Here is a 26,465-nt window from a genome sequence, read left to right as displayed (position 1 = left end):
AAGTATTTATACTCAAAATAAATATATACTATGTATAGTTCAGTCTTGCTTTTTATTCAGATAGTGACTTTTAATAAGATTGTTTAAGCCACTTATAGTTAATGTGATTATTGATAAAGCTGTGCTTAAGTCCACCATCTTGATTTTTTTTCTTTTGTCACATCTGTTTATTATTTCTACTTTCCTTCTTTTGAAGTAATTGATTATTTGTTATGATTTCATTTTATCTTTTTTTTGTTTGTTTTGTTTATACATCTTTGTATTTTTAGCAATTATTTGGGGGTTCATACTACACATCTTGTACTTATCAGAGTCTAACTTTAAGTAACATTATTTTCTGTTCTGTATAATGTGTGAACCTTACAACAGTGTACTTTCATTTCCCTTCTCCACATTTCATGCTATTGTGTCATACATGTGCCATAGATCTTACACTTTTTTTTGCCTTAGACAGTTATCTTTGAAAGAAAAAAAATTTAATTAGGGAAAAAATTATATTTACACACATATTTACCATTTGCCTCACTCATCATTTGTTTTATAAGTCAAGATTTCTATCTGGTATCATTTTCTTCTGCCTAAAGCGCTTCCTTTAGCTTTTCTTGTACTGCTGATCTGATGTTGACGAATTCTTCCAGTTGTCATATATCTAACATGTCTTTACTTCAGCTTTGTTATTCAGAGAGATTTGTGAACAATAGAGAATTTCAGGCTAACAGTGTTATTCTTTCATGTACTTAACATTTGTTGCCTCACTGTCTTGTGGCTTGCCTGTCTCCGACAAGTAATCTCCTGTCAGTCTTATATGTTGTTCCTGTGAACATAATGTGTAATTTTTTTCTTCAGCCATTCTTCAGATTTTTTTTTCATCATTAGTTTTAAGCAATTTGATTATGATGGACTTTAGTGTAGTTTTTTGTTGTTGTTTTTTTGTTGTTATTGTTGTTTGTAGTCCTTGAGGTTCATTGGGATTCTTGGATCTGGGGCTTATATTTTTATTAAATTTTGAACTTTTCAGCCATTGTTTTTTCAGAGATTTTATTTCTCCCTACTCCTCTTTTTCTCTAATTCTGTAGCCTTGATTACACATATTTAGCCATTTGAAATTGTCCCAGAGCTCACTAATGACTCATTTCCTTCCCTTCCCTTTTCTTTCCTTTCTTTTTTTCCTTCAACAGGTAAAGAACCTAGGGCCTCATCCTGAGCATGTTTGTGCTCTACTACTAAGTTCCACCCCTTCTTCTTCTTATTTTAAATTCTTTTTCTCTATGTTTCATTTGAATAGTTTTATTCATATGTTTTCAAGTTCACTAATCTTTTTTTCTACAGTGTCTAGTAGGTTATTAATCCCATCCAATGTACTTTTTTCCTTAGAAATTGTAGTTTCCATCTGTGGGTTTGTATGAGCTCTTTTTGGTATCTCCAGTGTTTCTCCTTTGACACACCAGTGCTTGCTTTCTTTTTGACCATGTGGAATCTATCTATAATAGCTATTTCAATGTACTTGTCTACAAATTTTGTCATCTGAAACATTTCTGGATCTGTTTCTGTTTGTTGATTTTTATCCTCGTTATGAATTATATCTTTCTACTTCTTTCTGTGCCTTGTAATATTTTATTAGGTGCCTTACAGTTTGAATTTTGCATTGTTGGATGCTGGATTTGTGTGTGTGTGTGTGTGTTGTGTGTGTGTGTGTGTGTGTGTGTGTGGATGTGCCTTTAAATAATTTTGGGAATTGGAATGAAGTTGAATTTGGGAAACTTGTGACTCTTTCTAGACTTACTTTTAAGCTTTATTAGGGAGACCAGAGAAGCCATTAGTCTAGGTTAACACCATCACTCTGGCACTACCTTCTGAATATTCAATCTGATGCTCCATGCATTTTGAGATTTCTTGAATGCTTATAGCTCTCCTTATGCTATAAGAATTGTTGCACCTGCTCCTTTATGGTGGCTCCTTTCCCAGCCTTGAGTAGTTTCCCCCATACATGCTATGATTAGGACTCAGCTGAAGATGTCAGTGGATCTCTGAGTCTCACTGCATGCCCTCTCTCTCTGCTGCTCTGCCTGGGAATCCCAGCCTCCTTGGCCTCCTCAGATGTCTAACTGTGCCTCCTCAAATCAAGTGTATTGGAGGCTAGGATTAGGTTCCCCATTCCTATGCCATAGCCTGGGACTCTTTCCAAGTCTTAAGCTAGAGAATTGTAAGACTCACATTACTTATTTTCTTTTCTGAAGTATGGCTGTTCTGTGCTGCCTGTTTTCTGACAACCATTGTTTTCACATGTGAGTTTCCATTCAATCTGTTACTCCATCATTAACCTAAAGCGGAAGACTGACTTTCACATTGTTTTATAACCAGATTAAACCATTCGTGATTCACCTAATAAACAAGAATGATGTCTTTCTCATAGAAGGTAAATTAAATATACATCAAAATAAACATCAAAAAGTATTTTATAGATGATGCAGTGTAAAGTGCTGCATAGGTGTCTGACATTCTATTCCTAGAAGATGGATACTCCTAGGAGATCACCATTTTCTTAAATATTTGTTTTTCTTAAATATTTGTTTTCCAATCATTATGGATATTCTATATAGGAATAGGATTTAAAGGGACAAGTAATACAGGTGCTGCTGAGGGTTGATGCCTCTGTGCATATTGGTCTTCATAGTGCATAGTTTTCTGTGCAGCATTCGTGTATTCAGTAGACATGTACTAAAGTCCCACGTGTCAGGCAGCGTCCCAGCCATTAGAGATCTCTACCCTCAAGGAGCATATCTTTTACTGGTATATTTTATTCTCTGCATGTGTCTCTGCTGTCCACCTTATCTCCTCTGTCTAGACACATGATGCATCCCATGTCTGGGCTTCCATGTGAAAGCTCATTTCATTCTGTCTTCACCTCTTCTCTTTCTTTTCCCTCATTTATATGACCTTCCCACTTTAGTTTGTTCTTTCATTCAGTCCAGTTGTCATAACATCTCATTCTTTCGTCTACTAATTTATATTATATTATACTATATTACATAAGTTTCTGTGGATACGTACATATTTTGTTTCTGAGAGAGAGAAAAAAAAGTCCTTACAAAAGCTCACAAGAGTTTAGGAGGTCTGGGCCCCATTTACCTCTTTGAACTCTTTCCTATGGGGCCCTTGTTCATTTTGTTCTGGCCACGTTGACCTCTGGACGCTTGTGTTTTGAAAACACCAGTCTGGTCCCGTCCCAGGATGTGTGCACTTGCTGTTCCTCCTGCATTCTGGTACTCTGCATCCCGGTATCCACATCTTCCTTCACTTCCTCAGATTTTGCTTAGTTTTCACCCTTTTGCTGAGTTCTTCCTAATCTCTCCTTATTTTAAAGTGTCATGCCTTTTCCTACCGTTTCTTCTATTCCTCATTCCTATCTTATTTTTCTTAAATATTGTTGAACAAATGAGTCTCCTTGATAAAGTGCTTTTTTGTCATTTATTAGTGTGTCATATTACATTTATTAAATAGACTTCTTTGTTTCATGCACTTTAAAAATTTGATGGGTGGAGCATTTTATTTTTTTAAATCCTTTCAATTACTTTATTTAGCTTGTGAACATATTTTGTTCTATAAATATGTAGCCTTCGTGAGATAAAGCTTCTCCGTCCCTGATTATGTGAGCACTTTTAGTACATGAGTGCTGTGGAATTAGATGACATTCTGGTGGTGATAAGTAATTCCAACCTTATAGATCACCAGGGAGGAAATGGGATTCCAAGTAGACTTTAAATCCCACCCAGCATGATCCATAAGAAAAAGGATGATCCAAAAGAAAAAAAGATTTCTTCCAAATGTAATGATTTTCTTGTTCTTCAAGATGAGTTGATGACAGGAGGACTAAACTAAAGGAAAAAATGGGCCAGGTGTGGTGTAATCCCAGCAACTTGGGAGGCTGATCAGGAGGATTGCAGGTTCAAAGCCAATCTCAGCAACTTAGCAAGGCCCTGAGCAACTCAGCGAGACCCTCTCTCTAAATAAAATATAAAAATGTGTTGGAGATATTAGTATATATTTGGAATTTAAATTTTATTTCATATGATCCCATAGAAAATGCCCTAAAAGGAATCCAGGTACAGCTTCCTTATTGATATCTATATGCAAATACAACCCACTCCCTTAATCACAGTTTGGAATTCATTTAAGTTTACTGCAGACTCATTTGGTAGCAAAATCTACTCTGACCTGACATGCAGCTATTTATAATCTTTATTTTTCCATTTGGTGCGTCTAGTTATGGATTTCTCTGCAGACGTTAGCATGTTTGATGACATTGTGCCCCTTAGACCTGACGAGAGCATTATGTCATATGCAGTATATTCCATATAGTGCCCTTCTTATATTTTTTTTAAGTATGTAGCTCAAGAGATTTGGATAAAAGATTGTGTATTTCTTTAATCTACCTTACAAAAGTGAAGCCAGACACTCCGTTTATTAAGTAACCTTGTACTGTTTTTGCTGTTGCTGTCACTATTGTCCCTCCAGCTTTGCAAACTTGGGTATACTTCATGTGACAAAGAAAAAAGTATTTGAAACACTGGAAGCACGGATGACAGACGCGTGTGTAAGGGGCTACAATCCGGGACTTCTAGTGCATCCTGACCTTGCCTATTTGCAAGCAGAAGGTGGAGGAGACCGGCAGCTCACAGGTGAGCATCATTTTGTCCCAGCCTTGCTCCTCTGAGGAGCTCAGGCTTTTGTTTTCTCAGGCATGGAACTATACGTTCATCTATTTGTTTTAGGCTTTTCCTTTTCCCAGTCTGTACCCCACACAGCTCCCGCCATTTCCCTGCTCAGAACCTTTGATGGCGTCCTGCAGCCTCTAGAATAACACCTCCATGGCCTGGCGTCCAAAGCCCTCCCATTCTGTTGCCTGCCATCCTCCCAGGCTCATCTCCAGCCCCACCCTGCTCTCACCTCTTGCTCTCACTGCTCTCGGAACACCTGATGCATATTCATACCTACCTACATGTCTTCTCTGCTGGCAGCACCCATCCTTTCCTTTCAGTCAGTCAAAACCAAAGCATGATTGGTCCAAAGAACACCTCCTGTTATACCCACCCCCAACTTGCTTTATTGTAAGGAAAACATCCAAGTATTATTTTTATCATAAAAATGAAATGATTTTCTATTTTTCTGCCTATAGTCAGAATGTGTCTTTGAACTTTATTCCCTGTCCCATCAAATGACCCATTTCTATTTTACATTTTGTCCTTCAGGGATTGTTGGGATTTTTCTACTTGGTTTGGCTTGTTGTTGTTTGTTTGTTTGTTTGTATTTGGGGGAGTCTTTTTTTTTTTTGTACTAGGGATTGAACTCGGGGGCACTTAACCACTGAGCCACATCCCCAGCACATTTTGTATTTTATTTAGAGACTGGGTCTTGCTGAGTTGCTCAGGGCCTTGCTAAGTTGCTGAGGTTGGCTTTGAACTTGCAATCCTCCTGCCTCAGCCTCCCAGGCTGCTGGGATTACAGGTGTGTGTGTGCCACCACACCTGGCCCATTTTGTCCTTTAGTTTGGCCTTCCTGTCGTCATCTCATGCTCATGTAATCATAGAACTGAAGGTCATTTCTCTACTAAGCATTTCCGTCTTCTGCTACCCAGCCTCTGAGCTTGCACCTCATCCTGGTCTCCTTCTCACTTGTGCTGCCTCTTCAGTCCCTGCTCCAGCTTTTCGCTGTGCTCCCTGGCATTCCACTCCATACCCCATTTTCATGGGTTCAGTGAGAATCTTCTCCCTGGTCTCTGTCCCTCCACTTCTGGTCCAGTTTATACCCTGTGGCGGGATAAATCGCACTAAACCCTGCAACTCACTATTACTTGGCATCTCCCCATTGCCTACAAAATCTAAATTCTGCAAGCTGCCAGCTTAGGCCTCCCAAATGCTGCCCCCCCCCCCAATCTGCATTTCTGACTCTTGTTCCCCACTCTACCCTTTGCTGTCAAACAGAACCGCTCCATAGAAGAACCAAGGTTTCTTACTTCCCAGAGTTGGCACATTTTTTCTATTCTTGCTCTCCTTTCTTCCTGAAATGCCCTTATCCACAGTCTGCACATGTTCAAATTCTTTTATCCCTTCAAGATTTAGAGCAAATGTCTCTTCTTTCTGCTTCAAAGCCTCTGAACTCTCCTCCCTCAAAATCTCACGTCACTCCTCTGTAGCTCTCTGGTAGTACTTATCACTTGAACTATTCCCTTTTAGGATACTATAAATTAAATGTGACTTTATCCATCAGGGTGTAAGCGTCATTAGGAGGAAAAGAACAAATGTGATCAAGTCATTTGGTTTCTTCCCAAGTATTTCTTGAGCACCTATGTGCCAGGCCCTGTGCTATCCTCTATGAAAGGAGCACAGTTCCTGTGCTTAATGGACTTTTGGAACAATTGTTTTTCACATTTCTCTGTATAGCTGGTGCATAATAGAATTATTCCATCCCACTTTATCACAATCTTTGTGCCTTTGACTCTTGTTGAAGGAAGGCAGAATGAGGGAGGACAGGAGAAGAGAGGCAGTCTGATACATGGAAGACAATTTTTACCAAAATCCAGGAAAAAATTCAGATCTTATTTTGATAACTTTAATTTAGATGACATAACTGAGACTACTTAAAAATGTTTACTAATAATATAAAGAATTTCAAGAGAGGAAAAAAAATAGGTTTTTAAGGCCCCATTCTTTGGGCTTTATAAAAGCTGTTGTAAAAGCCCGCACTGTCCGCTGTCCTTCGGCATGAACGACTATGCTGTATGATTCTAGATCGGGAAAAGGAGCTCATCCGCCAGGCGGCTCTTCAGCAGACTAAGGAGATGGACCTCAGCGTGGTGCGGCTCATGTTTACAGCTTTTCTTCCCGACAGCACGGGCAGCTTCACCAGGCGCCTGGAACCCGTGGTGTCAGACGCCATCTATGACAGCAGTGAGTAGTTGGCTTCTAACAGGATGCAGCTCGATAACAGTGTCAAAACAGGCTTCCATCCCTGCCCTACCACTTAGTAGCCAGCTCTGAGCTGTATGGGAAGTAACTTAATCACTTTGACCCTTGAGTTTTAACATCTACCAAATGTGAGCACTGCGGTCTAGCTTATGTCTCCATTCAGTATTTTTCAGAAATGCTCAATAAATGTAGTTATCTTTCCTCAGATGTGCATGATAGACTCTTACAAGTCTCTCATCTATGAACACATTACTCAAGGATAGACTGTGCTCTTAGAAGGGAAAAAGTATCTTGATATGTTTTCTTGGAGGTTCTGAAAAGACGTTAATAGAAGACAATTATTATTCTTGTCCATCTTCATTCCCACATGGTTACTAAACATTACCAAGATAGGAACTTCAAGTTAATAGAATGAATAGTGTAGATAGTATGTGCCTTCAATTTTAAAAAGTTTCACGGTGGTCTTTAGCATTCACCATGCAACTTTATTGTTTGGTATGCATGGGATTTATTAAACAGATATTTCTAGAGAACCTGCAAATGCAGTACTTGGGCTTCTTATATGGAGTTTGGTATTGGTAGAAAACTCCATGCTCAAGTACAACAGCTAACTGATTTCTCTAATTTAAACAAGATTGAAGGGAAGTGAAAGGTTTACAAAATGATACAGACATATATATCACAGATCACCTTAAAATGCAGCTGTTGAAGTTAAAAAAAAAAAGAAAAAAAAAAGGAAGCTTTACAGTATTACCACATGAAACTTTTTGCCCCCTAACCACACAGAAATTCTAATTTAGTTTGGGGAAAGGAAATACAACATCTCCTTTTTTTTTTTTTTTCTTTTGTAGAATAAAAATTAATCAGTAGTTCAAGAAAAAAAAACTGTATTTTTCCTAAGAATTTTTGGACTTTAATAAATGGGATAGCGTTAGCATGGAAACAAGTTTGGGGTTGTAATCTTCCCCTAATTAAAATTCCAGCCATCTGTTGGCTTGGTAATTCCTGAAACACTATAAAAGCTCTTTCTCTTTCTGTATCGATCTCTGTGCTAGAAGGAGAACAGGTACCATCATCTAATCCACCTCATCTATTCCTTTCTACCTCACCTGTTTTAGTGATAATGAATGGCCCATGCCCCAGAGGGGCTCTGAGGACCTTGGAAGCCATTCTTGTTTTATTTGTACCTTTGTTAAAGTGATAGGAGTGAAGTATCTATGTGAACTTTGCTCAGGTAATGTGTGGTAAGCGCAGCATCCCTCAGAGGGGATTAGCCTGTGAAGCTGAGAATAAATCTTGAAGTCTGTTATTTTTCCCCCTTTGAACAGAAGCCCCCAATGCATCCAATTTGAAAATTGTAAGAATGGACAGGACAGCTGGATGTGTAACTGGAGGGGAAGAAATTTATCTTCTCTGTGACAAAGTTCAGAAAGGTAAGCATACACTCCAATTTCAAGATGTGGAATATAATTTTCTCAGTGTATATCAGTCACTTTTCAGCAACAGAATAGAAATATCCCCTCTTTTCCATAGAACTCTTAAAAACTTGTGCACATTCCATATTTCCCAGGTATAAATTGTCTGTGTTATATTTTAAAACCAAACCAAATAATTCATTTTAAAATTTCCCAAATAAATAAAGAGAAATTTTAAAAATAATGATGATTGTAACTAGTGACTCTCCGTAATTTTATGCTCTAAGCTTTGCTATCTGTACTTGGTTAGACTCAAATAAATGAATAATAGCCCATGTACAGACACATGCAGAGAATAAATGTTAAGTTTTACGTGATGTAAAATTGTTGAGTCCATGTTATTTGCTCAAAATTCACTCACTTTTAAAAATAAAATGGTAAATGGAAGCCAGGAACAGTGGCTCACTCCTTAATCCCAGCTACTCAGGGGTCTAAGGAAGAAAGATCACAAGTTCAAGGCCAGCCTCAGCAACATAAAAAGACCTGTCTCAAAGTACAAAGGGCTGTGAACATACCTCTTAGGCTAGGTAGAGCACTTAACTATGATGCATGAAGACCTGGGTTTGATCCCTGACATTATTAAAACAAAAACAAGAAAACCCCACTTATACAAAGTAGACATTTTCAAAGTAAGCAGATATATAACAGGAAATGGTCCTTAAATAAAGGAACTATAGCTTTTCAAAAAAAATCACATTTGAGATTAAATGCCAGAAGAAATGGGATCAGATTATAAAGTAAATATATATATTCTTTATTTTAAAAAAATGTTTGCACAATGGGCTGGTGTTGTAGTACAGTGGTAGAGTGCTTGCCTCGCATGTGTGAGGCCCTGGGTTCAGTCCCCAGCACCACATAAAAATAAACAAATAAAAATAAAGATATAAAAAAAATGTTTGCACTTTCTTTGCTTACAGTGCCTTCTTCCAACCACTCTAATGAGTAAAGTAATACTCCTTTCCAGATTCCTGAGTGTGTGCACATGAGTAAATGCAATTCTAGTACCTTTATTTGCCACTGTATTTCTTAATCCTGGTCCTTGCATTGGGACATCTTCGTAAGAGAAGTCCTATACTTGGCATAGAGGAGCTGAATAACTGGGCCCAGGATAGACTAGGACTGAACCAGGAGCCCATGAGATGTTTTATCCAACTCTACTATTTCTAAAATTGTATTAAAATAGAAATAGAAACTTCGTTTCATTAGTCCATAATGTGGTCCTTCCTACAAAATGGGAACTGAAGCTAGGGAGATGCCAACCTGTATGGATTATCCTGTTATTGCTGAAGTGGAGCTTATGCCTAGAGTATGAAATTTAGTCTGATTTAATCACAAAGGACCTGACCATCACAGTACTTTGATCCGTTACTCAATATGGACTGATAAAGTATTATAGGGAGGCAGCACAGTAGTGTTTAAGAGCCTGGACTCTGAAACTACGATGTCTGGGTTCAGATCCTGGCTTCTTCGTCCATTTTCTGTTCAACCTTGGGTACGTTACTTGAAAAACTCTCTGGACCCTTTTCTTTTCTGCAAAATGAGAATAATAACAGGACACCTACATCACAGGGTGTGGGGAAGATTAAGTGAATAATATTTATGTGTAAAATTCCTAGAACAAAAAAAAAATTCCTAGAACAGCATCTGCCATATAGTAAAACATACAAGTTAATTATTATTATGTGTATCTATATATTGAGTTGAACCACATTTGGAGATTCCGATATTCTTCTACTCTCATTCTCCATGTTTCTCAAGGAATGATTTGGTTTAAAGACGAAAAAGTGGGAAGGTCAAACACTGATTAAGAGAACACTCAGATTGATTCGGTAAATCTAATCTAATTCTACCATTGAATAAAAAGTCAGCAACTTGAGAAAATTTTAAATGAGTCAAAACCTATTTATATTAATTACTTTTTAAGTATACAGTAGGTTAAATCAGCTTTATTTTTCAGCATGCTTTAAAATATTATTACATTATTTGCAATTACACCTGGATGTGACTATTTACAGATGATATCCAGATTCGGTTTTATGAAGAGGAGGAAAATGGTGGAGTTTGGGAAGGATTTGGAGATTTTTCCCCCACAGATGTTCATAGACAAGTAAGTAGATTATTACCGTTGTTATCGTTCTACATTTTCTGCCTTGTGGACTTTCAGTATTTCATTTTCATATATGAAAATGGAAAAACGCAAGTGTTTACATCTGTGAAACAGTACTATTTTTAAGACTTGTGGGTTATGCAGAAAACTAACCCATCATAGAATTATGGGAAAGTTTCTAATAGAACTTTGGTTCTGAGATACAGGCAAGGCATTTCATTTGGTGTCTGAGCCTCTGTCTCATAAGGCAGTGGCTCTCAGTCCTTCAGTGGAAATGTTTAGGTATTCTATTGAAGTGGTTAGGGTGAGACCTGTTAAGAAGGTACTGTGCTGAGTATGGACAGGAGTGATCTTCTAGTAAAGGCTGATGTTGCCCTGATAATGAAGATTTCCCAGGGACGACTTGTTATATAACCAGAGGATAAATATTCTGAGTCCCCATCCTCCTTCTTATGAGTGATTGAGAAATACTGTCTTCATTAAAAGTTGGGAACAGTCCTAATGTTAATCAGGAAGTGGCTAGTTAAATAAATTATGGGGCATCCATGTGGTGAAATATTATGTAGCCATTACAGGAAATGAGAACCCTGTGTATTAAGTTAGAAAGATCCCAAAGATACAAATGTAAAATCTCTTAAAGGACAGGTGTAGAACAAAGTGTATGTAAAAGTGGTTCTGTGCTCATATATGGATATGCACAAACTCTGGATGGGGATGTAAGAAACTAACAAGTGTGCATGTCTCTGGGGGCTGGCATTCTTAGGAATTGTGTGGAAGAGGAATAGGGATGGCAAGGAAGATTATCAATGTATACCATTGTGTATGCCTTTTATATTTTGTAATCTTGATTCCTATGAATATTTTACATTGTAAAAAAAAATCAAACTAAAAAAATGTTAAAATGCATAACTATTCCAACGCCACCAGAGGAATTAATGTCCTGAATAGGGTTGGTTTACTCCCTCTCACCAGCCACACTGCAGGCTGATTAGTAAGACCCTTTGCTTCAACTTTTTCTACACCCAACTTTTCTGACATTGCTTTTAAATGGTTTTGGAATCTTTTGAGGCTGATTTGAAAGAGAATAAAGAAGTGATGCAGTGAATTTTGTATGTATGACATTTATGACTAGAAGACATTTGAAATATGAATAAATTGAAATAATAGAGATTTGCAATCTGTTGTCACAGTGTTTTACTTCAATTTCACAGTGACAGTGTAATAAAAATGTGTGTGTATTGAACACTGAGTTTTGACCTTTTTCTCCAGGGTGCTGTGTTTTTTAGCATACTTTGTTTAAGTGCTGGGTATAAATAAAAGCATAAGGAATGTGTTTAATGTACAGGGTTTCTAAGAAAAAAATGTACTTCCAAACCAACATTTGGATCTTTGTATCCTGTAGTTCGCCATCGTCTTCAAAACCCCAAAGTATAAAGATGTCAACATTACAAAGCCAGCCTCTGTCTTCGTCCAGCTTCGGAGAAAATCTGATTTGGAAACTAGTGAACCAAAACCTTTTCTCTACTACCCTGAAATCAAAGGTAACTAAGGTGTTCAGACTCCCATGCTTGATTAGAGGACAAGCTAATTAGAAAAAATTGGCTGGTCGCCTCCTTTGACCAGCTTCCTAGAAGCAGTCCCTACATCCGTGGCACTTATCTTTTAGAGAAGAGACAGGTAGGTAATGTACTATTTTTCAGGTCATGGAATTAGTCCAACTTAAAAATAATGTTTTCTCCATCAAACTTGCATGAGGGCTGGGGCTGGGGCTCAGTGCTAGCGCACTTGCCTAGCATGTGTGAGGCACTGGGTTCAATTCTCAGCACCGCATATAAATAAATAAAAACTAAAGGTCTATCAACAACTAAAAGAAAATATTTTTAAAAAAACTTGTATGAAATACTGGCACTTGAGAGTTGGTCTTTGAATTTGGGAATCCACTATTTATTGAGTAACTCAGGTTTCAGACAGTTGAGATGAGAAAATAAGTCTTGCTGTTGGAGAGAATCAGCCGCTGAGATAACCAGCCCCAGGTCATGGAGCAGAAAACTCAGCCACCGTGCACGTAGGACTATAAAATGAATAACACACCTTTCTTTTACACACACACACACACACACACACAGAAAAAAAAAACTTCAAGAAAGGGACAGAATAGTCTTAATTAAATTTATTTTGCAAAGTATGATTTTAGTAAGTACCCAAAGTAAAGCATCTCCAGAAGCAGGGAAGAGTGGGGAGGAGACAGCCCTTGATACCTTCACTCTGAAGAAGCCTCCAAAGAGAAGGCCTCTTTCAGGAGGTAGCATTCGGAATAGAATTTGAAATATAGTTCAAGATTAACAGAACTCAGAACTTTTCTAGATTTAGGACGCTGGAGGTACTCAAGTGCAATGGTGTGACAGTTTGTTCAGAGAGAAGTGGCCATTACAGTGCTGAGGTGGACCGCTGAAGGCCAAGGCAAGTGCAGGAGGCCAGGGCTGGGCTGGAGGGTGCTGTGAGTGGCAGCTGAAGAATTTTGCCTTGATTCTGCAGAGGGATGGACAGGCCCACCTGTGTTGGAATGATGGCCCTGACTTGTCTGAGTCAACACTGAGGGCACTGTCTGGGAGTCAGACAGTGAATCAGAAGAGTAATGCAAGAATCCAAGTGAGCAATGGTGAGGTTAGCAAAGGTGTTTGTGTTCAGGTGTAAAAGGAGGGGTGGATCCAGTCAACAATGTGGCAATGGCGTCAAGAGGACCTGGATGTTCGGTGAGCTGGGAAAGAGAGGGAAGATTCAGGAGTCATAGATGATTCTAGGATTTCCAGACTGGGAAGCTTATATCATGGCTGACTAGATGAAAGGAACAAGGGAGAAAAAGTAGGTTTGGGTGGAAAAGAGGAGTTCAGCTTAAAACATGTACCATTAGGTGTCTGTGGAAGTTCAACTGCAGAATCCTCATAGGCTGCTCAAAGGGCAGGAATGGAATTCAAGAAAGGGAAGCATGGGAGGTTCAGCATTCAGAAGCATCTTGAGATGAGATAGGACCGGCACCAAACTGGAGAGTTATTCAGAGGCATTTCTTAATCCAATTGCACTGACCCCTGTGGAGAAACTAACTATATTAAAGTGTTCTTTTCCCCTTATTTTGTATATTACATATTGAAAACCATGATTCTGAGATGTTCCTACACTCTGCCAGGCTGCATAAGGGTCTGGGGTACAATAAAGTTAGAAACCTCTGGATTAGATGCGAGTGAGACTGGAGAGGGAGGTCAGGTAGACAGCACCCAGGTCCTGGCTGAGGTTGGAAACCACAAAGGTGCAGCAGCAGCAAGCCACACGATGTTGGATTCTGTGATAGCAGATCATGAGGGTGATCTATGAAGAGGGCTTTCCTTTCCTAGAACTCACGCTGAGACAGAGCATTTTTAAAATTCTACTCTGAGTTCGTGTTTCTTTCTGAGGCTGTGACCTCACCGCTGCTTGGTCAGACTGGCAGTGCACTTGGGGCAGGGGGTCAGCAAGCATGGCCAGCACAAGAGCCTCCTTTAACTTCACATGAGATATCGTGGGGAATCCTAGTGTCCAGGCCAGATGGGCACCAGAGAATAGGGCAGGAGGCCACCTCTTGGCCTCTCCTGGAGGTTCTCCTGCCTCTTCTCTCTTCCCCACCTTCAGGCACTGCCTAAAGCCTTCTGAATGCTTCCATCTACACAAGAACTGTGGAAATCGCCATTTTGGTTGAAACACCCTTCTTCTAAAGTAGACACAGAAAAAGAAATAGGAGCCTAGAAATAGTCAAAGCTGAACTTAGTTTCTAGACTACCTGTCTACCTTTTCCAGTGGTGTTTGTACATCAAGAAAGTGTGCTGTAGCAAGGGCATGTTCAGACTGTTCATAGTAGGTTTAGAGAGTTGTCTCCTGAAAGTTCAAAATTGTACCTGTGTTTCAGGCACTCACCTTAGAGGCTAACAGTGATTCAAACTCCATACAGTACAACCATTGTAAGAACCATCTAGAAAAGGGAGAATTAGCCATTGAGCTCCAAAGGAAGAAATGGCCAACATGTATGTAATTGAGTAATTATTATAACTGCCTTGGCCGGGCACAGTGGCACATGCCTGTAATCCCAGTGGCTTGGGAGGCTGAGGCAGGAGGATTGCAAGTTCAAAGCCAGCCTCAGCAAATTAGTGATAGTGAAGCCCTAAGCAACTCAGCAAGACCCTGTTTCTAAATACAATATAAAAAGTGCCCCTGCGTTCAATCCCTGGTACCAAAGAAAGAAAGAAAGAAAGAAAGAAAGAAAGAAAGAAAGAAAGAAAAACTGTCTTATTAAGTCTAGCAGTCTTATTTTATAAAATCTTCAGAGTTATAGTAGAAACCCAAGAGAGTAGGCCAAAGGAGAAATAACCTTGCCAGGTTGCATGCATCCAAACTGTACAACCAACAGAGTCATTATTTACAATTCCCAGAAGTCACTAAACACACCTGTCATTACCCCAGTCCCTGTAGTCACTCCCTATCTCATTGTCTAATGATGTATTCTTAATTATTTCTATCAGTATGTAAACTTGTCTTATCTACTTGTCTCTTGTCTTCTTCCCATTCCTAGTGGGAAGAATCTTCTTCAGTACAGAGACTTGGTATTTGTGTCTCTAACATCCAACAAAGCATTTGTCACATATACTAGATGCACATTAACTGTCTGTGGGCTGACTTCTTGATTGGCCAGGCAAGTTGCCATCTGATGCAAAGGGCCAGCAATATGTTGGGTGCCATCAAGTAAGACACTAGATCATAAAACATTGTCCTCTCACTATATAGAATCATCCAATCCTGAACTCTGTGTCCTCTGTGGTCATTGGCTTTGCACCTTACAAAAACTTCATGGAGAAGGTTGGGTTCAGGAGACACAGTTACAGTAATCAAAAGGAGGATGATTGGCAAGGGAAGAATATAGTTGAGGAACTGCTATTTGAAGGCAGAGAAAGACCACAGTGACCTGTCAGTCTAAAAAGATGGAGATTAGGAAGAAATAGAATCATCGACTTTAAGTTAGGAAAGGTCTGGTCAGAGTAAATGCAGGCATCTCCACCGGTAAACTAGAACCCAAAAAGTGAGGATGAGCTACTCTTAGAGCACATAAACAGGAAAAGGAGGTAGAGGCTAAAATTTTATCTGTATAATTAAACTATGATCTAAAATCATGAACCACTATCTAAAATCATTGATTATTAATCAGTTATTACCACAAAGCTATTTTGGAGTGTTTCCCAGAGGATGGCAGTCAAATATAATAAAAGATCACTAGACTTCAGATCTGATCTTCACTCTGCCCTGACTTCAGACAAATCACTTATCCACTGCGGCTTCAGTTTTCTCTTCTGTAAAAGGAGAATCTGTGGTGGTAGCCACTTGGGTCCCTTCTGGAGTAGGTCGCTCTTTCATTCCCTGGTGCCACTGTCAAAGGCAGTCCGCAAGGGTGCTGTCATACTTTCACCAAGTGTGAACATCATTTCCACGCTCCATTCCGTGGAGATTCTGATCTTTAGGTTCTTTTTTAAAGAATGTCTCACAGGATTTTCTGAATTGGTTTCTTGTCATTGGAATCATACTGGCTGTAGTATAGCTAATATTTTTAGAATTGTTTCTTAAAACTTCCCATTGTAGAATCAGACATCACTTTCCCATGTTTACATAGGAATACATAACCAGTGAAACTCCACATCATGTACAACCACAAGAATGGGATCCTAACTAGAATAAGTTACATTCCGTGTATGTATAATATGTCAAAATATACTCTACTGTCATGTGTATCTAAAAAGAACAAATTAAAAAGTCTTTTTAAAAATTCCCATTGTACAGTGAAATATAAGCAGTGAGCATATCTACTTTAAAAGGCAAAAAGAGTTCATGGAAAATACTGACCAATGTCTTTGCTGGAAATCATGTCAATAAATAACAGTTATTCCCAAAGATGAATAAGTTGCCTGCTCTCCTCTTGTACTTCATACTTATACAGTGGAGTAATTTTCTATGTGAGATCAATAGTTTATATAAGATAAATAAGTGCAGCTATTAATTAGTTATGGTATAACAGATGGGGAAATTTTACAAATCTGTCCATAATTCTTTGATAAGGAAGTTGTTAAATTTTATTCCCTTCTAGTGGAAGCTTATTTTTCTAAAAATTCACCCACCTTGGCCTTTCTCTTCTGATAAGTAGGGGCATACTCAGTTTTTAAACTATTCAGTGCACTTTGTACCCTACTTTCCTCTGCTCTGTCTTTCAACTGCAGTGAGATGATCACGAGATAATCAGTAAACAGCAGCCTCCATCCAGTCTTGAGATGATTGAAACAACCACAGATTTAGAAATGAGCGAAAAAAACTGACACCGAAGCATCAGAAATAGGACAGTTCTTAAGTATTGGGAAGCTGACTGAAAAAAAGCTGACTAAAACACATTGACTGGTTTTTTTTGTTGTTGTTTTTTTGTTTTTTAATGTAAACTAAGAAAAACCTCCTTCACTGCTTCAGCCCAAAAGACAGAAGGGAGAAAAACAAAGTATAGGTAGGAAAATTATAGAAGAGAAAGAGAAACAGAAACAATAAGAACACAAAGGTGGACATCAGAGGCAGAGACAGAACTCAGAAGGGGCATTGGAGCTGGTGGGAAGCAGAAGAAAACGAGGACCACACAAGGACTGGGGAAAAGAGTTCCAAATGGCAGCCAGACCTGGACCGTCGAGGGTCTCAGAGGCCGTCCCTGCATGTTGGTCAAGGAGTGTTCTGAGACTCCTGGACCCCTGTACCATCAGTCACCAGCGCCTGCAGATGCCTCTCTCAGTGTGTTTCTGGGATCCTCCCCATTTCTGTTATCATGGTGACCATTAAGGAACACGTCTCCACCACCTTGTCTCTGCACTGTCCTGCCTCGGTTGAGTCTTTCCTAACCCTGTCCACAAGTGACAGATGAATCTCCTAAAACTACAAGCCCAAACACATCATTCCCCCACTCAAAAACATTCAATAGCTTTTCCACCTGTGAATTAAGAACTTTAGGTTCATACGCCAGATACATCTCAGCGTGGTCCCACCTCTCAAGAATTCCTCATACTAACCTTTCAGTTAAGCCCAAAACATCTTGTTCTCTAAGCACCCCAGGCACGTCTTCCCTTCATTACCCTGTTCCCTTCGTATTCCCTTCCCAGAACATCCTCCTCATCTTCTTCCTCCTAGTCAATGTCCTATGAATCTGCACCTGAATCTACCATGTAACCACTAGAGTGCTGTCTTGCTAAATCTCTCCCCAGCTACCTCAAAACTAATGTTGGGGAAGAGGGTTCTTGACACCAAAGACCTGTTGTGCCTCTCCTTATCCCCAGCATTTAGGTCACTGTAAGTGCACAATGAGTGTTAGCTGGATAGGGTAATAATTTTGTGTGACCAAATGTGTACAGTAATGTTTTTGTATTCCTTATCTTTGATATCTCAATCTTTGATGGGCAATCTAATCTCTCACAATTTTACCAATGCTGGGGACTCAGGAAGCTGTCGCTTGCAGAGTGGAATTGGGTGTGTACTACTCTGTGGTCTCTCCGAGGCCCGTTCTCATTCTTCGTACCTATTGGAATAAATATAATGCTTCTTGAAATTTGGCATCTCTTCCTCCTTGAGTGCTTTCTATTTCCCTTTACGATGTTTAAAAATACCATGAGAATCAATAGTCTCTCTGTGGCTAGTGGTGGAACCGAATCAATCTTTTCTCCTCTGGTTTCTCTTCCTGTAAATACAGATAAAGAGGAAGTGCAGAGGAAACGGCAGAAGCTCATGCCCAATTTTTCGGATAGTTTCGGCGGCGGCAGTGGTGCCGGGGCTGGAGGTGGAGGCATGTTTGGTAGCGGCGGTGGAGGAGGGAGCACTGGAAGTACGGGTCCAGGTACAAAACAGTCTGTTCTTTTGAAAGCTTTCTCAAATTGGAGAGAGTACTGTTTTCCTTCCCTGGGTTTCTAAACAGGTCTCTGGGTTGAGTGGCAGTGGCATTATCAAGTACATGAGTTTCAATTAATGAAAATTTCCCTACAACTGTAAATTTATTTTTCAGAAAACACATGTTTGTCTTACAGTGCAGACTCCCTTTATCCACAGTTTCACTTCTCATGGTTTCAGTTACCTGTGGTCAACTTCAGTCTAAAAATACTAATAGTTATCTTGACTTTCAAGAGAGAAACCACATTCACATAACTTTTATTACAATATATCATTCTCAGCATTATATTTTGCTACTATTGTTGTTGATCTTTTACTGTGCCTAATTTAAAAAATAACTTACAAATTGCATACCTTTGTCATAGGTATGTGTGTATTAGAAAAAATGTGGTATATGTAGCATTCAGTATTATCCCTGGTTCAAATATCCCCTGGGGATCTCAGAACCTATCCCTTGTGAATAAGAGAAAACTACTATATATATGTGGTATCTTCCAAAAACTTTAAGAAGAAAGAAATTCATCCAGTGCTGGAATATAGCTCAGTGGGAGCGTGCTTGCCAAGCTTGTGTGAGGCCTTGAGTTGAAGCCCTTGTACTGTCAGAAAGCAAAAAATTAAATTTTAAAAAATCATCTAATTACAGAAAGATACCCCTCTAAATATTATAGTGTACTAGTTGTCTTGGTATTGTTTGGAAACATTTAAAAGATTCCATATTATGCTGGTTGCGGTGGCACATACCTGTAATCCCAGCAGCTCGGGAGGCTGAGGCAGGAGGATCGTGAGTTCAAAGCCAGCCTTAGCAAAAGCAAGGCACTAAGCAACTCAGACACTGTCTCTAAATAAAATACAAAATAGGGTTGGGGATGTGGTTCAGTGGCCGAGTGGCCCTGAGTTCAATCCCTATTACCCAACCCCCAAGAAAGATTCCATATCATACATACTTGATTGTCAATGTATATTATATATCTACATAGGCTACATTGTAGATTATATATACTATGTTACAGAAAAATTTGAAAACATAAAATCCTGCCATTGAAGTTTAAACATTTTTAATTTACCATATCTTATGGTAAATATTTATGAATTTTCCCAAGTGCAGCTATGATCATCATGCAAATTACTTTATTATTTATTTATAGCAGCTATTTATTATCATCATATCATGATTGTATGTCTAGAGTCATGTGCTGCTTTCACCTAACATAAGCATATTTCCTCGTGGTAATATAGACTTCACATAAGCACAGTTTGTTAAGCATCATTATTAATGACTCATAATATTTCATCAAGTGAACAAACCATAGTGTAACTTACTTGAGTGTTTCTCCTACATAAAATCCTGCACCCAACTCCTATCTAAATGGTTTTCCTTTTATTCAAGATTGTTTTTAAATTAGATTCTTTGAAGTAAGTGTACGAGGTCAAAGGGTATAACATCTAATGCCAGCTGCTTCCCTATAGAATTTTTCCAGTTTATTCTCTCCCCCAAAACGCACAAGAATGGACAGTGGTGGCCATTCTCCTCTGAGGTGTCAGTAGGTTTTCTCTGTTTTGTTTGTTTTTTTCCTCCTGAGTTTATTTTAACGTCTTCTCTATAAACCAGTCTGAGTCTGGTGTGACCCTTCCTCAGTAGCCTCTCTCCTTCAGAAGGGAGAGGGACACATTCTCAGCATTAACTCCTCCATGTGCCAATCTGAACACTGCCTGAGCTGCCAAAATTTAACTTTGCCAAAGTGGAATTCAGTGGCCCCATCGGTGTGTCTTACGGACTCTAAGCTGATGCTCCATTTGTGGGCACCACACTATCCTCCCACACCAAAATCTGTATTCCACTAAGGGACCAACACTGAGTTTTACATGTGCTTTACCTGCCATTCCAGGGTACGGCTTCCCGCACTATGGATTTCCTACATATGGTGGAATTACCTTCCACCCTGGAACCACTAAATCCAATGCTGGGCTGAAGCATGGTAAGTAGTACTTTAAAACAGGGGAAGAGAAGAAGTCAATGCTGAAAAGGATGTTTTTTTCATCATTACTTATCACAATAACAAAATCATCTTTTAAAAAATTTTAGAAAATATTTTTCCAAAAACCTTATTATTTCCTCTGGAGAGTATAAATTCTGTTTCTAATATTCATTTATGTATTTACTTTTTAAGTAGCATAAATGGGGGCAGAAGAAAAGAACATTACAGAGAAGTTGACAGAGACTTGACTGTTCAAACATTAGAAAAAGATCCACAACACTTACCTGTTGTCTTTCTCCCTCAAGTGATACACTTTTGAAATCGTTTTGAGTTTTATGGGCTTGGTCTTTTCCAATCAAGTGTTTTCCCTAAGTAGCAGTTGTCATACTATGTGTTCCTAACTTACATTAAAATTACATACTAGTGTATGCACTGAAGAAATAATTCTATAAACCTTCCCACTTATTAAATGCCTGTTTTGTGCCAAGTGTTTTTATATGCCCTAACTGTATTTTTTTTTAACTTTTAATTGACTTTATTTTGTATTCAGGAATCAGGCAACATTTAATTCCATAAAATAGAATAAGTATTTCCCTTAATTCTCATCTTTATACTCTGTAAGGAAAATATTAGCATCTGTACACGAAAGGTGCTGAGGCTCAGAAATGTTCATTCACTTGCTGAAAGTACATGGCTATTAGTGGCAGAATCAGAATTTGAACTCGGTCTGCCCGTAAACCCCAGGTGCTCTCATAGAACCTGTAAGATAACAAATTTGTACCAGAAAGACCATGATTAGAAATAGAGCACTGGGAGACCTCCCACACTGAAGAATGCGAATCAAGATCACATCTTTGCAACTTGCCTTAAAAAAAAAAAAAATAAGAGCTGTCCTTTCAAGAACTTTAAAAATTTCCATTTCACTTCAATACACAGAAGAGCTTTATTTCAATTTTCTCATTTACAGATAAACAAAATGAGATCTAAGTTTTTAGAAGTATACTTGAAAAATATTTTTAGAAGCTATTTTTAAAATAGCGTCACAAAATATTATTTATGATATGAAAATTTTAAAAAGATCTCGAATTATGATTTTTATTTTCCTTTTGCAATTCACTTGCTTCTTGCCTTTATCTGATCTACTTTGAAACAGTGAATTACAACTTAATTAATAAATTTTACTGAGAAATGGCTGATGGTTTTGCATTTCTCTTAGGAACCATGAATGATGTATCTAAAAGTGATCCTGAAGATTGTGGCAAGAGTGGTGGCAGAGAGATTGTAAATCTCTCTGGGAACATTATCAAAACCACAGAACAAGATAAACTGGGCATGTCCATTGACGGAAATGAGGAGGTGACGCTGCCGTGCACCATGGGAGTAAAGGAAGAGGACTCTCCGTTTCAGGGTAGGTGGATGCACAGAGCAGCACTCTGTGTGTGCTGGCTAGGGAGGGGTCTAGGTACCAAGCGGACTTCAGAATGGAGGTTTCTTTTCTGTTAACCTGAATGTACTTATTATGTTCTCGTCCAGTTCTGTGTGCTCACCTTTTGAAAAGCAGATGTTGGTCATTTTATTCACACTGGAATTCCCATTTTTTCTGTGTGAACCTAAAGCACAGAAATTAGCATGTCCATCCTCCTATTGTCCTTGTGCCGGTTGGGGGGATCAGGAGAGACCATCAGCTTCTCTTCTTTTAGTCACCCCTCTCTAGTGTCTAGCTTGTGGTCATACTAGATGGAACTTTGCCTGAAAATGGAACTTTTCTTTTTGTCCTGTTGCCCTCTTTGAAAGGTAGGATTCGGAGGGAAAGTACTTCTGTGTTTCCTTTGAAACAGTCCTTGTTTGCTATGTTGTGACTCTAGGTCACCTCATATAGTACTCAAAAGACCTCTGTAAAGGGAAAGAAAGTAAATATGGGCTTGGCGGCCACATGTGGCCACTATTGCATATTCTTTCTTCTTCCTTTATTTGTAATACCCCTTTAAAAATGTATGAACCATGTTTAGCCAGGGAGACATTTAAAAAGTGGTTAATGTGTCCTGTTTGGAGCCCAAAGATCACAATTTGCCGTCACCTGACTTCAAGGGAACAAATCTCATAAAAACACCAATGGCTGATTGAAAGTTACCTGCCTGTGTTTTTTAATACATTAACTAGACAGGTAGTTGCTAAAGATTCCAGAGAAGGATCATTTTACCAAGAAATTAATTATTGAAAAATCATGGCAAATCTAATCAACAATGGGGATTGATCAGTTGCCCTTAGAATAATGCACATTGGTTTTTCTCCTTAAAATAACAGACATTCCTAAATTCTTCCCCCTATCAAGCCATCGACAGATTTTTTAGGTCAATCTCTGTATATTTCAGTGAGTCAGTCAGTATCTAATTGTGCTTTCTCTAGTGAACACAACCCAGAAGCGCTGAAAGGAGCATTTTTTATTAAAATGTGTGTCGGTGTCAGAACACCAGTGCTCATGGTTCTGGCCTCGAGCCTGCCCTGCACGTGGAACAAGTGTAGGAAACTCAGCTGTGCTGTGGTCATTGTCTTGCAGATAACCTCTTTCTGGAGAAGGCTATGCAGCTTGCCAAGCGGCATGCCAATGCCCTTTTCGACTACGCGGTGACGGGAGATGTGAAGATGCTGCTGGCTGTCCAGCGGCACCTCACTGCAGTGCAGGATGAGAATGGGGACAGGTAAGTCAGGGCTTCTATAGGACAAGGGTTGCTTTAGGTTAGGGCAGAGAGGCTAGAGATACAAAAACTTGCTCAAAGTTATTGGGTCCTGTAACAGGAACATCCTGTCAAAAAAAAAAAGAATGTGTCATGAGGTTGAGTAGCATGATTTTCTTTTCCTGTTCTGCTGAAGTCACCTGTTAGACTCTGGAGTGGCTGAAGGGCTCATCTAAGAGTAGGTTTCACTGGGTGGGGGCCTGGGACTAATCTGTGTTGGTGATGGCACTTTTTTGAAAACCTTGTCTTATTTATTGAAATAATATTGGGAGAATAGTTAGATTCCAAATTCCTGAAGCATTCTTATCCCAACTGTATATTTGAAAGGATAGTGTATTCAGGAAAAGCCCAATAAAAGACAGCAGCAACAGTAAAGTGATTCAGAGACGGTTGTCATTCTTTGCCGGTTACTGGTCCTTCTCTGCCTCTATTTGTAGTCACCAGTAATGTGAGTGGTTCACCCTCTTGTGACTGCTCCAACCCATGCTGTGTGGGAGTCTGACATTCCAAACACCATGCCTTCCATTCCTGCTATTACTGAAATTCTATTTGCAAAGCCACCTGGCTTCCTTCTAAAAAGGTCCTCTTGGTCCTTTCATTGAGACTTCTAAAATGATCTCAAAAGCCTACAGAAATAACAAGAGACACCAGCCTTCAGATTCAAGTCAAGTGCTTTATCTAAAACTTTCTAAAAATAGCTTCAACACTGAGAAATGCTTTTCTGTGGAAGATCTCTTGTGTGTCGTGTTTTAAGTCTCTGTTTTAAAAACTCAACCAAATGCTTTAGGAAAGTGCCAACCTCAGGGTTTCAAGCAGAGACCTTTGTTCTCATTCCTTGCAGCATAACCAAGGATGTGGTATAACCACTGGCCTTGTTATACAGTACAAGAGGAACTGGTACAAGTCTCTTTGTGTAAGGACATGAACAGTAGAAAGTTTTCTCAGGGTTAAATAATCTAATTAGCATTCAATGGCATATAACCACAAGAGAAAACAGTTAGCCAAGACAGGACAGCCACGTTTCAAGTGGCATTTTGGGGACCTACTGAATTGATGAGTGTAAGGAAGATGAGCACAGGCAAGTTAGAAAGGGAATGCTGATACTTGAAGGGAGGACTATGGAAGGTCTGCAGGGCACATCATTCCAGTGGGTGTTTTGGGGGAAGCACACATAAAGACCCTGGACGTACCTGAAGGGGCTGGGGAGGTAGGCTTCCCTGGCCTAAGCAGGAAATTAATACTTATCTGGAACCCACTGACTCACACAATCAGGCTCTCTGAGAGGCCAGAGAAGTGGAACCAAAACCAAATAGGAGTCCTCTTAGAAGCATAGACAGGGGCAGCTTTGGGCCATCATAGCTCAGCCTCTTATTTTCATTGAGTTTGTCTTATTTGGCTAAATCTGAATCCTGGGGCCATTAGTCATCATAGAAATTAAAATAAAGAAAAAATTATAAAGCCCCTTGCTTTTGGGGAAATTCCCATGAGGGTGTGAGGATTTGAGGGGGAGGAGGAATGTACTTCTGCTGTGAAATGCTGAGCTGCACATGGAAATTTTTAGGCAGTTTTTGAAGTGAAATTTTTTTCTTGATACATGTGCATCAGGTCCACATCAGACTGTGCGTCCTTTTCGGAAATCTTCTTCCAGCACCCCGTGAAATAGTGAAACCCTGAAAACATTCATTGAAAAATATCTGTCAAGTGCTAAAATCACAGTTTAAGAGTTTTTGAACCTCCTGTGCCAAAGTTAATCCCAAATAAATTATACATGTTATTACTAAGACAGAGGCCTAGGTAAAATGGCACCTATATCTTTGAATTGAAAAAATCTAGCCTGCTTCTCCAAGCCCAGATGTACTGCCTCTGTCCTCTGCATCTTAGTCTGTCCATGCATGGAGTAGTCCTCTTAGGTGTTCATCTCCAACTCTGTAGAGCAGGGTACATCTATCACTTATGTAGGATGGCTGAAGACAGGCCTGGGCTTGATTGCGAGCTTCACAGCAGCTTACTGTCTCTGTTGACCTTGGCTGAGTTATGGTACACCTTTAAGTCTATTTTATCCAAGACACAAAGATTAGATTACCTTGAATTGTTGCTGTGATTACAGTGTACATCAAATGCTTATCATAGTCTGGTAAGCAGAATCTCTCAACAAATAGAAGCCACATTTGTCATTATGAGTTGTTTCAAATTAATTTTAATAATTAGTGTCCTAACAACTTAAAAGAATTATCCCAGGATGATGCTTGACACCCACCAGTATTTTCAAACTCTTTATCATCAGCCCCCAACATTCCTTTATTGTGTTCCTGCCTAAAGCGTGTGCGAGGGCCTTCTAGCTGACTGGACATTGAACCTGCCTCAAAAAAAGACCACAAGCCAGAGAAGGAGTATAGCATACAGAAAACTGCAGTTGCCTAACCTAGCAGGGAATTCAGATTTTTCTCCCAGTAGTTAAGTCTGCCTCCATTCTCTTGGGATATAGGAAGATCTTTAAAAAGGCACAACACTATACCTTGAAGCAGGTGGAAGGGCTAAGTAACTAAAGTTTTCTGAAAATTTCCTTGTCTGAGAACATCAGAGAAGAGGTAGCAGAGAAGAAGCCCAAAGCTGTGGTGACGTAAAGCTAGGATTTGAGCTTAGATTCCTCCACCCTGAAGCCGGGGTGCCTCTGCACTTCAAGGGGTCATATACAAACACTCCGGAGGCCAGGCAGAGACCAATAGCAGTCCTAGATGAGGGGTTAGGAGGGGCAGATCCTCTGGAGAGAATATTCTACCTCCAATCAAGACATTTTATAAATTTAAAACATTTTAGGACCAAATAAAACTAAGTATGAGAGTCAGGTTCTATTTTCAAGTAGAATCATTTCTTGAGACTCTTTTTGTTCATTAACACCTTAGTTAATTCTGTATTTCCATTCCAGTGTCTTACACTTAGCCATCATCCACCTTCATGCTCAGCTTGTGAGAGATCTGCTAGAAGTTACATCTGGTTTGATTTCTGATGACATTATCAACATGAGAAATGATCTGTACCAGGTAAGCAGAAATCTCAAGGAGGAAAACTGAAGAAAAACTGTTTTGTTTTGTTTTTTTATATATGTGTATATATTATTTTGGTAATGTTTCCATCAAAAACATAACAAAACTTTGTTGGTAATTCTAAAAGCCTGTGAGTTGGGAATGTTATTTTTTGGATTAGAATCTTTTTTATCTATGGTGATG

General features: G+C 39.2%; 1 protein-coding gene across 3 annotated transcripts in view; it reads left to right on the top strand.

The window, feature by feature from the left end:
• NFKB1 (nuclear factor kappa B subunit 1) overlaps positions 1–26,465 on the top strand; it is a 117,538-nt gene that overhangs the window by 75,039 nt on the left and 16,034 nt on the right. For all 3 annotated transcript variants that reach the window (XM_081303800.1, XM_081303799.1, XM_081303801.1), the window contains 10 exons: positions 4,516–4,679; positions 6,789–6,947; positions 8,294–8,398; positions 10,456–10,547; positions 11,950–12,088; positions 18,334–18,477; positions 20,414–20,503; positions 21,720–21,911; positions 23,061–23,202; positions 26,165–26,279. In XM_081303800.1, the coding sequence (XP_081159926.1) occupies positions 4,516–4,679; positions 6,789–6,947; positions 8,294–8,398; positions 10,456–10,547; positions 11,950–12,088; positions 18,334–18,477; positions 20,414–20,503; positions 21,720–21,911; positions 23,061–23,202; positions 26,165–26,279 (1,342 nt within the window). The remainder of the gene's footprint in view (positions 1–4,515; positions 4,680–6,788; positions 6,948–8,293; positions 8,399–10,455; positions 10,548–11,949; positions 12,089–18,333; positions 18,478–20,413; positions 20,504–21,719; positions 21,912–23,060; positions 23,203–26,164; positions 26,280–26,465) is intronic.

This window comes from Spermophilus citellus (genome assembly GCF_964194105.1).
Source record: "Spermophilus citellus genome assembly, chromosome: 8".
Lineage (NCBI taxonomy): Eukaryota > Metazoa > Chordata > Mammalia > Rodentia > Sciuridae > Spermophilus > Spermophilus citellus.
This window is presented reverse-complemented; position numbering and strand designations above follow the sequence as displayed.